Source organism: Oryctolagus cuniculus, chromosome 7 (genome assembly GCF_964237555.1).
Source record: "Oryctolagus cuniculus chromosome 7, mOryCun1.1, whole genome shotgun sequence".
Lineage (NCBI taxonomy): Eukaryota > Metazoa > Chordata > Mammalia > Lagomorpha > Leporidae > Oryctolagus > Oryctolagus cuniculus.
The window spans coordinates 79,831,751-79,842,345 of NC_091438.1; the positions used below are offsets into that span (position 1 = coordinate 79,831,751).

The 10,595-nt window shown below is 57.1% G+C and overlaps 1 protein-coding gene across 3 annotated transcripts; it reads left to right on the forward strand.

Annotated features, from left to right (window-relative positions):
• Positions 1 to 621: 621 nt before the first annotated feature.
• BARHL2 (BarH like homeobox 2) lies at positions 622 to 7,791 on the forward strand. 3 transcript variants are annotated; one of them, XM_002715867.5, is made up of 4 exons: positions 622 to 1,075; positions 2,178 to 2,862; positions 4,658 to 4,883; positions 6,716 to 7,762. In XM_002715867.5, exons 2-4 carry the CDS (start codon positions 2,238 to 2,240, stop codon positions 7,026 to 7,028), a joined length of 1,164 nt encoding a protein of 387 aa, XP_002715913.1. In that variant the 5' UTR covers positions 622 to 1,075; positions 2,178 to 2,237; the 3' UTR covers positions 7,029 to 7,762. The 3 variants fall into 3 exon arrangements, with proteins under 3 accessions (XP_002715913.1, XP_069933042.1, XP_069933041.1); XM_070076941.1 differs by having other exon boundaries at positions 913 to 1,075; positions 2,673 to 2,862; positions 6,716 to 7,791; XM_070076940.1 differs by lacking the exon at positions 622 to 1,075 and having other exon boundaries at positions 1,569 to 2,862; positions 6,716 to 7,763.
• Positions 7,792 to 10,595: the final 2,804 nt, after the last annotated feature.

Genomic DNA, 10,595 nt, shown 5'->3' on the forward strand with positions numbered 1-10,595 from the left:
AGAATCACGAAACGGCTCAACACCCCCCCGAAGCGGCGTGGACTCTTTCTGGGGGTGGGGGGGGGACACCTTCATTTCCAGAGGAAAACCGAGGGAGGACGGGTGTCCCAAGTACCCCTCCAGACTCGGGGCGCGCGCCCACGCGGTTCCCACCGAAAGACAGCGCCTACTCTGCGACCTCCCGGACGGACACCCCTCCCACGTCCCCTCTGAAAGAAAGCTGTCCCCAGAAAACGATCGCAAGAAACCCCAGCTTTGGGCCCAGCCCTGGGAGGCATTAAAGGCCATTTTCTAAAAACCATTCCGCATCTAGTCACGGAAGAGATGGCAGCCACGCAGATTCATTGGGTTCTTAAAATGGTAATTTGGAGTAAAATGTAACTCAAAGAACTTTGAATCATTCATTAGCACCTTATAATTACTCTGCTAATTAGGTTGACACGGCACTTAATCAGGAGTAATACGCCGTCTTGTCACTGGCACTTCCCATTACTCTGACATTCAACAAGAGACAGGTTGGAGACGTCCTAGAGAAAATAATGCAAGTTGATACCCTCCGCCGAGGCGTCACAGTCACGCTCCGGGTCCCCAGCGGATCCGCGGTGACTGTTTCCTTCCCACACTCGCGGCCGGCCGAAGGGGGGAGGCGCGGCGCGGCGGGGGCACAGGCGGCCCACGGCAGTCCCAGCTCGGGGCCAGCGCCCGCCAGACGTCGCCCGAGAACGCCTCGGGCACGCTGTCCCCCGTTCGGGAGAAAGTGTTCGACCACGTCTTTCTTCCAACACCGGCTCTGCTGGGAGGCGAGGTTGGGTCCCGGGTTTTGACCCACGCCCCCCCACCCCCATACACACTTCATTTCCCGCAGTGCTCGGCCGCCCGAGCGCACCGGCTCCTAGGGGGAGAAATCTGAGTTCCCAGCCCGCACGCTCGTCCAACCCCTCCAGAGCTCCGGCTCGGAGCGCCGCACACTTCCCCCGGGGTTCCCTCGGGGAGCCCCTGCCTCTGCCGTGGGCGCCCTCGGACTAGTGGAGCGCGCGTCTGCGGCGGCCGGGAGCAGCGGCGATGGAGACGCCAGGTGAGTCGGCCGGACCCCTCTCCCTTCGCGCCCTCTGCCCGCCCTCCGTGGACTGCTCAAGAAAACGAGCAAATCGTGACTGCTCCTCTTCCCCTTGGGTCCCCTTTCGCGAGCCGCCTTCTACTGTCCAACGCCCCCGCCCCTTGCCCCTCACTCGTGATTGTGGACACCGGGACCCCAGCGCTAGGTGTGCGGCTCGGGGCGGCGGGCAAAGCGCTGTGCAGGTTCTCAAAAGAGCAACGGAGTCCGAGCCGTGCTCGCTGACGGGCTCGCGAGCCGCGCGCCCATTGGCTCCCGGCTCTCCGGCGTCGCCGGCTCGCGCGGGCGCGGCCAATGGGGGCGCGGGGCCCGGCGCGCGGCCTCGGCGGCGGGGGCGCGGGCCCTGCGCGGCGCGGGGAGCGGCAGCAGTGGCCGTGACGTCACGGGAGGGGTCGGCGCCGCCCGCGAGCCACCGGATTACAAGCGAACGCGCCCGGCAGCGGCCGGAGTCGCCCGGCACCGCGTCTCTGCCTCCTCCTCCGCTTGCGCCTGCTCCTCCTCGTCTTCCTCCTCCTCCTCCTCCTCGGGTTGCCGCGGCCACTGCGGTCGTGTCTGCTCCACAACTTTCCAAGAAAGTTCAGAAACTCGGCTCCGGAGCGGCGGAGGGGCTTGGGGCAGGCACCTCGGGGGCCGCCGGGCGAGCTCCGAGGGCGCGCGGCCACCAGAGCTTCGCGGGCCCCGCACCTGCCACGTCCGCCGCCGCCGCTGCCGCCCTGTGCCAGGCTGTGGGCAGACCCAGGCTACGGCAGCGGCGGTGGCGGCGGCAGCGGGGTTGCCTCCTGCCGCCTGCGCCTTCGCCAGGGTCCCCTGAGCCGCCACCGCAGCCCCACGTGCGCGGTGGTTCCCGGAGCGCACGTTCTGTGCTTACTCAAAAAAATTATTTTTTAAACTTTCCTTGGGTCTTTCTTTTCTCCATCCCTACTTTTTCATAAGAGAAAAAAGTGCCGAAAGTGTCCATCGATTGCCACCTCCCCATTATCCTTCCTGCTCTTGCTGCCCCCCAATTTTTTTTTTAAAGCGGCGGCAACATTGTTTAGTGATTATTCTGTTTCACAATCGGTAGCTTCCTTTGCTTGGTCGGGGCGGCTGCTGAACGGCGGAGTGGCGTGGACCTCATGTAGAAATGACAACAATGGAAGGGGCCAGCGGGTCGAGTTTTGGAATAGACACGATTTTGTCCAGCGCCAGCTCGGGCAGCCCCGGAATGATGAATGGAGATTTCCGCCCGCTCGGTGAGGCCAGGACCGCGGATTTTAGGAGTCAGGCTACCCCGTCCCCTTGTTCGGAGATCGATACCGTAGGAACAGCGCCTTCTTCTCCTATCTCGGTCACCATGGAGCCCCCGGAGCCGCACCTGGTGGGAGACGGGCCCCAGCATCACCACCACCTCCACCACAGCCAGCAGCCGCCGCCGCCTGCAGCGGCTCCGACGCAAACTTTGCAGCCTTCGCCCCAGCAGCAGGCGCCGCCGCCGCCACAGCAGCCGCCACCGCCCGCCCAGCAGCTGGGCACGGCCGCCTCGGCCCCCAGGACTTCCACCTCTTCTTTTTTAATTAAGGACATCTTGGGCGACAGCAAACCTCTGGCGGCGTGTGCACCCTACAGCACCAGCGTCTCCTCTCCCCACCACACCCCGAAGCAGGAGGGCAACGCGGCGCACGAGAGCTTCAGGCCAAAGCTGGAGCAGGAAGACAGCAAAACCAAACTCGACAAGCGGGAGGACTCCCAGGGCGACATCAAATGCCACGGTGAGTCGCGCCGCTCCCGCTGCTGTCCAGCGTCTCCTTCGCGTTCCCGTTCTCCCTCCAGCGAGATCTCAGAGGGGGAATCACTCCGGGAGCTTTCTCGGGCCGCTGGGCCCCGGTCAGACACCCGCAAGGTGCGGGGAGGCCGGGGCTAGCGCTGCGGAGACGGCGGAAGTTCTGTTCATTGTTACATTGCTACCCCCAACCCCCGCTGCCTTCGCTGCCCTGTAGCGCCTTTCTTTGTTTTGCTTAATTTTAATGCGTTAGGGGGGGCAACATCAGAGGCGATCTGATGAGGAGTGCTTTTCGTTGATAAAAGGGGCAGACTTGAGATTTTTCTAGCCGAGACCTTGAGAACGGCAGTGGGGGAGGTGGGAGAGGGAAACCGCCTGGCTAGCGTGGTGCCTGCGGACTGATCTGCAACCTGCTGTTTATTCTTTAATGCAAATGATTTCATGCCCCCCCCCCCCCCGTTTTCAAAACAGTATCACAGGAATTACGGGTTTTGGTGAAGGAAGAATTCTGAGTTCATTAATAGAACAACTTTTAAAAAATGATTATTCATATAGGGAAACCTGTAAAAATTGATAATCAGGTTTTTTTTTAATCCCTTCTTACTCTAGGGCTGGGAATGAATATGTGTATTTTAATAATATTTTTGGGCCTTTATAAATATCTGGGAGGTGGCATTTGTAAAAATAAAAATTTTCGGAATTACAGTACATTTTTGTAAAATCAGCAGGTGACATGTGAAATTGTCCTTCAACTCTTATTTCTCATCAGACAATTTCATCAGTACGTGTTCTGATCTTTGCATGGCAAAAGAGTCCTAACATAACAGGAGAGTTTCTTTTTCCCTTTCCCAGATAAGTTTTATTATTATTCTTATTAATCCTTGCTTCCCTAGTAAAGTGTGCTGACTGGAAGGTAGAATACTGGCTCCTCATTTGACTATTGTAACATTAGCATAATAGTGCCCAAAACAGATGTACAGTCTGGTCTGGCGATTTTTTGTGCACCAACCTCCCCAGTGGGTCAATTAGAGAGATTATTGTTCTTCCTGCAGGGAAGATCAAGGAACGCTGCACAAACGGGTACAAACAGAGAGGGATTGACATATCGATTTCCCAGCATTTCAGTAAAAAACCAGAGTTGACAAATAGAATCCGGAAATCTCTGAGCTGTCACCTGGACGGGCTCAGTGATTTTGAGCTCAGCTCGGCGTCTGGGTGACACGTTCTTTCTGAAGCTTCAGCCTGCTGCAGAAAGCTTGATGCCAACATTTCCCAAGAGCGTCTGGAAAAAGAGAAACAAAAACCTACAACTTTGAGCAAGCGGGAGAAAGAGAAGTGGAAAAGGTGCCCCTTTGTCCAAAAAAAGCAGAGTAGAAAGACCCTTTGGAAAATACCCAATCAGAAAGTGAAGTCATAGTGAAAATAATACAGAAAAGAGGCAGTGTCTCCCCCCCCCAAAAAAAAAGAAAGAGCAGCAACAAAAGAACCTGTATTGGAAACTATTTTATATACTTTGTACTTAAGCTCGTTTTCTCTCTAGCTATACTTTCCCCCTTGCACCCTTGTGAAGATCAGACCTCCTTTAGAAGCCTTTTAGGACTTCTTCTCAAGGCCCCATCTTCCTCAGCCAGAAAATGGTCCTCGTCCTCCACACTGGCTGAGGCCCAAGTATGTGTGTGTGGCAGAGGGGTAGCAGAGCGTTGTTCCAGTGCGTGCCAGGAGGATGCTTTCTCGTTCCCCGGTGCAGGCTGTCTTACATGGCTGTGTCCGGGTTTCTCTCGTAGGAACAAAGGAGGAAGGAGACAGGGAGATCACTAGTAGCCGAGAGAGTCCCCCTGTGAGAGCCAAGAAGCCTCGAAAAGCCAGGACGGCTTTCTCGGACCACCAGCTCAACCAACTGGAGCGTAGCTTTGAGCGGCAAAAGTACCTGAGTGTGCAGGACCGCATGGACCTGGCAGCTGCGCTGAACCTCACTGACACCCAAGTGAAGACCTGGTACCAGAATCGCAGGTAAGGGAGGCTGTTGTGGGAGCGCAGGTGGCCGGCCCTTCAGGTCCCCGCCAGGGCCCCAGTGTCCTTCCCTCCTGGCCTCTGGAGACTGGGGACTAGGAGTCAGAGGGCTGCTGTGGGCAACAGAGAGCTTTCAGGTAGGGGCAGGGATTAGCCACAGCCTGGAGGCGAGAGAGACCCCGGGGCATGTGGGGTTTGGACAGTTTGGTACTTTGAAGAGTCTTAACAGGTGCTCCTTTCCCTCTGATACCCCAGCTGCTGGAATTCACTGCACTTTGTCCCCAAATCAATCAAGCCACACCTTCTTAAATTGAGACATCTGTGCAGCTGACACTCAGGCCCAGAGAGCTCCTGCTGCACCTCCCGGCTGGTTCCCAATGTGTGTTGCTGCAGCCCGGTCAGGCTGCTGCTCCCCACAGAGCTGTCCCACCAGCGTCTGCTGACGAGTCCTTCCTTTGGCCTGGGAGGTAGCCGGGAGAGGCAGGGCCCCGGCCTCCGTGGGCACAGCCACTGAGACAGGGAGAGCCCAGCTGGGTTAGGGTTGGGATGGCAGCCGCAGGCTGGAGAAATCGGGCAGCCAGCCAAGTCCACAGACCCAGGGTCTGTCCTGCGTACCGGTCGCCCTCGCTGTCTCCAGAGGGAGAAAGGGGGCCGGCAGCGCCCGCCTGGCACATCTGCTTCCGTGGAAGGGAAAGTTGGGGAAGCTGCGGGCAGCATGGGCAGGGCCCAACCCGAGGGACAGGGCCTGGGCTGGCCGCCGCCGAGGGGGTGCCGAGCTCCGATGGCCGCCGCTCATCTCCTGGGTCTCGGCTTTCTCTTCCCCCTCCCGGTCTCTCGTTTGTGTTCTAATCGTCCATAAGTGCGGTTGGAAATGCCCATCCAGTTGTCATCTTTACCATAATTTTCTGTCTCATTACATACGGTTTCAGCCACCCTAATTCTGTCGGAAAACATTAGTGTCATTTGTAGCCAATTTAAAACGGGCGACATGTTTATTAATTTGGCTGGGGCTGCCGGGCCGAGGAGGAGGGCCCAGCAGCCCTGCCTTCCCTTCCGGCGTCAGGCCTTCGCGGGCAGGCCTGCTCGGCCCCTCTTCCTGGCGGGGGTACGGCGTGGGGGGAGCGCCGAGGCCGGGGAAAGCGGATCACAGGTTTTAATTGTTACTTTCTCCCGGAGGAGGAAATATCGTGAAATGCATTCCCTTTCTCCTCCCCCTGGCCTGGAGGCATTGCCCCCTTGGGAGAACCTTCCCGCCAACGAATTCTGTTTTGAAACCTTGTCGCCCTCCTGTCCCCCTGGAAGATCATGTCAGGTTGATGAGAGTCTCCACAGCCCCTGGGGGCCGGCAAGGGCTGGGGTCCCAGGCCCGGTGGTCTCCCCTTCCCTTTGTTTGCGGTTTCGGTTTCTTCTCTCGACCTGGGGGGCGGGGGAGGGGCTGCGCGCAGACCCCCTGGGAGCCTTGGGGTGGGGGGTGAGACCCAGGCCCCGGGGTAGGTGGGGAGCGCGGGGGTGGGGGGCTGCGGTAAGGAAAAGGGTCCCGTTCGGGCCCCCAGCAAAGTTTGACGAAGTCAAAGTAGTAGGGGCCGGGCCGCGGAGCGGAGGGGCAGGAATCGGCTGCGAAGCTGCCAGGATTTCAGGTGCGGGTGTCTCCGGCCTCGAGGGTGGAGCTTCCAGAATGGACTCGGGCCCCGTGCGGGGGCGGGACGTGCGGCACCCGGGTTTTCGGCGTTCTCCAGGCCTTCCGGCCAGGAGGCGAGGAGGGCCGGTGCGGGGCCCGGGTGCCTGGGCCGTGCCCACAGCCGCTGGGGGCGGGCGCGCCCGCTGTCTTTCAGGACCAAGTGGAAGCGGCAGACCGCCGTGGGCCTGGAGCTACTGGCCGAGGCCGGGAACTACTCAGCGCTGCAGAGGATGTTTCCGTCGCCTTATTTCTATCACCCCAGCCTGCTGGGCAGCATGGACAGCACGACGGCGGCGGCGGCTGCCGCGGCCATGTACAGCAGCATGTACCGGACTCCTCCAGCTCCCCACCCCCAGCTGCAGCGGCCCCTGGTGCCCCGCGTGCTCATCCACGGCCTCGGGCCTGGGGGACAGCCGGCGCTCAACCCCTTGTCCAACCCCATCCCTGGCACCCCGCACCCCCGGTGAGGAGGGGAAGAAGGCGCCGCCAACCCCGCCCCATCCCCGCCCCGACCCACACAAGCTGCCCCTTCTCTTCCCGCACTGAGCCACCGGGACTCCCGTGCAGCCGAGCCTAGGAGGCCGAGGAGTAGGAGAGGAAGCCGCTCATCTGTGAGCTGGGGGTCCCCCAAAGAGGAGCCAGCCCTCTGCTCTCCATCTCCCCACTCCCAGACCCAGGGCTGGAAAGCACCCCTACAGCTGTGTGACTGGCGGAAAACGCTGACCCACACGAGGTGCGACCAGTAAGTGGAAGCGTCAACGGAAACAAAACCTCAAGTTCTTCTTTTCTTTCTTTCTTTTTTTTTTAAACGACTTTAGGGACAAGCAGGAGGGAGGGAGGGGGGAGGGCTGAGGAGGGCAGGACGAAGGGCACGGAGAGGGAGCTGAGGCAGAGCGCACTGCGGAGGACAGCCGAGGCGGAGGCCTGCATGGACCTTCCGTGTGCCCCGGAGAAAGGAGGAGGGTAACTGAGAACTTTGCACTGATTTCTCATGACCTTTTTTCTTTTGGAAAAGTGGCATGCTCCATAATATGAAAAAAATGTACATTTGAAAGACTGAGTGATAAGTGATATATCATATTTATTATATGTTGTCCCAAAAAAGAGTCACTTATATACGTTAGTAAAAACATGATTTTTTTTCTTTTCATGTCTTTTGGATTCAGTAAAATAAATGCTTAGACGAAAGATATAGATTTTTTTGTGATTGAAAATTACAAAAATAAAGTTTATCTTTTTTTAACAAGCGATGCAATCCAAGGGAGCTGATTTTACCAAAACAGAATGTTCTGTGTTGAAATGTGCGGCTTGGCTTAGAAAAAGAACCAAATCCCTTTGCACGTGTATTAGGAATGTACAGAATCTGTAGACATTGTATAAGAACAGTGCCTTGGTTCGCGCTGGCCCCTTCTGAGCCGTTCTAAGAAAGGTGCGAGCTCTTTTCTTTTCTAGCGGATGTTCTCGGAGCAGCCCTTGGGACCGGGAGAAAGTCCGCGCTTGCAGCCTGTTGGTGCTGGCCAAGTGGGCGTCCAGGAGGCCTCAGCCTGACCCGGTGTGGGGATGTGTCTGTGTATCCCTCCCCCTTCTAGGGCTCTGCCGGGGTGCCCGGCGCAGGGCTGCAACGCCGGCAGGGGCTAGGCGGCCCGCGGACGCTCCGCGGGCTTCGCAGCTGTTCTGCCGCCCGCGGCTGGGCGCCCGCGCCGCCGGACAGCCTGCGAGCGGGAGGCTGCGGGGCGAGCAATTAGGACGCCCCGCGGGACGTGCAGAGGCCCAGCTAACAAACCCTCGTGGTGGCTTTGATCCTTGGCTTCTCGGTCCCCAGCGGGCAGGCGGTCGTCCAGCCGCCAGCCCCACACGGAGCCGCTGGTCTTAGTGAGTTCCCGGTGCTGTGATAATGTCTGGATCGGGAACGCAACGGCCAACTCTGGCCGAGACATACGTGCCAAGTCTTTTATCCGAGCCCTTGCCAGGGCTGGGCCCGCGAAATGAGAGGCCCTACCCGGAGGATGGAGGAGCGAACTGCCTGCTTTAGGAGTGTGTGAGTGGGCGTGCATCCCTGTGTGTGTAAATTTGCACGCCGGGCCGAGGCTTGACTTGGGCCAAGGGTACCCCTGATCGAGCTGGCTCCCTACCGGGCCCAGCGGGTGGGACACTATGAGAGGCGCCGCTGGGGGGAGGGGTGCTGACCCCGGTGCTCTCCAGCCCCGAGGTCACTTCCTGAGTAGCCAAGGACTGGGATCCTCTGTCCGTGGTACTCACTTTGTCATAATTCTTGCCGCAGCAAGGTGACAAAGGGGTAAAACAACAGCAAAAATCCGTCTAGTCCTGGCCTCCAACTTTCTCCAACAGGCAACCCTAGTGGAGTTAGAAATCGCTTAAAAAAAAGAAAGAAAGAAAGAAAAAAAAGGAGTGGTGTGGGAATGTATGGTGAGGAGGTATTGGAAGGAAGCAAGGAAAAGGGAAGTGAAATCCAGGAGGAAATTGCCTCAGGCACCTTGATCAGACCTTGGCTAATTAGGGAGTGGTTTGCAGATTTCTCTCCAGCTCATCAATTTGCTGTAAAAACTGGTCTTATTTGATTCTAACAAAGGGTCTGGACTGGCCCGTCTCATTTTCTGCCTGCTGAGCTGGGACAAACCCAGGCAGCTGGGTTTGGCTGGAAGCTGGGTGCCGCTCTGTCCAGTGGGGGCTGCCCAGGGCCTGGACACTCAGCAGAGTCCCTTGTTACATCTTAGCTGCAGTCGAGTTTCTTTCTTTCTTTTTTAAAATCAAGACTAAACCGTTCAACAGTGGTCTGTCTAGGCCTGAAGGAAGACTTTCTAAGGCTTGAGGGCGCTACAGCTTCTGTCTGCACTACACTGGGGGCTGGTCAGCTCTGGGCGCAGGGGGAACCTGAGAGATCACAGAGTTCACCATACAAAGAATTCATGCTAAGAATTACTGCAGATCTAGTTGGAGAAATCACAATCAAACCTACAAATCCTAGCAAGCCCACAGCACCCACTTGCTGTCAGCAGCCTACCCTGTGGGGGAGTTTGCCCCCTTGCCTCTTCACATGCAACGCAGAACTTGGGCTCCCTAGGTGGATAGGGGAAGCGCTATACCTACAGAGACCAAGGTGTCTTAATCTGGTGTTCCACTGCTGGGACAATTATGACACCCCCCCCCCCCCAACCAGTTTGCTTTTCCTCAAAGCCATGTTTTCTCTCACCCCCAATCATGCAGCTGAAACTGATTACTTGCTGTTGCATATAGTTTGGCAAAATTGGAGTTGGGGAGGGTTATTCAGGGAAGAAAGTTGAGTGCCCGATTCTTCCTTCTCATTCCTTTTTTTCCCCCTCCCTGTAGCAGTTCTGCACAGGACACCAAAGCAGGTGCCCTAACATTCAAAAGTACCCAAACTAGTGCTTAAAAGGCAGACGCAAATCCAGTCCTTTTCCTCAAAAGGGGTCCTCAGTCCTTCTATGCCTGCCCTACTATGTTATGGGTTAGATGAAGAAAGCCATCCCAGGTTTTGTTTTTAGAAGAACAAAGATGATATGCAAAGGCCTTTTCACGTGGGCACAGGTAGTTTTTGAGGCCCTGAGGGTGGCTGTTGGGAGCTGCACTGCTTTGCTTTTCCCCACCTTCAGCTGGTGTCTGCATCTGGATTGCTCCTTTTGATGAAGTTGGAGGTTGGCAAAGCACGAACTTTACTGTGAATCTTTGCTTCCCATAAAAAAAAAAAAAAAACAGGGAAATGAACTGATTTCAGGGAGGGGTTGAAGCATCCACAAAGGTTGCTTAGATTTGCCCACCCTAACGTCTGCCCATCCAGCAAGCCCAGCAGGAGTCCAGGTGAGTACTAAGGAAGAACTTAACTGTGTCTAAGGAGCCAGCTGTTCTCCCCCAGCTCAGGGTTTCTCAGTGAGTTGCAAAGTAATGCTTGCTGCTCCACCCGTCCAACAAATATACCCCCCACCCTGTATCCGTTGCTCCACCCCTTAAAATGAAAGCCCACACGATGGCAAATTAGACAGCCAATTTCCTCTGTT

Bases quoted from the DNA above. Each gene is read 5' to 3' on its own strand.
- BARHL2 (XM_002715867.5), top strand. From the start codon at position 2,238: ATGACAACAATGGAAGGGGCCAGCGGGTCGAGTTTTGGAATAGACACG. The intron at 2,863-4,657 runs GTGAGTCGCGCC...TTTCTCTCGTAG, and splicing joins GGGCGACATCAAATGCCACG to GAACAAAGGAGGAAGGAGAC. The intron at 4,884-6,715 runs GTAAGGGAGGCT...GCTGTCTTTCAG, and splicing joins ACCTGGTACCAGAATCGCAG to GACCAAGTGGAAGCGGCAGA.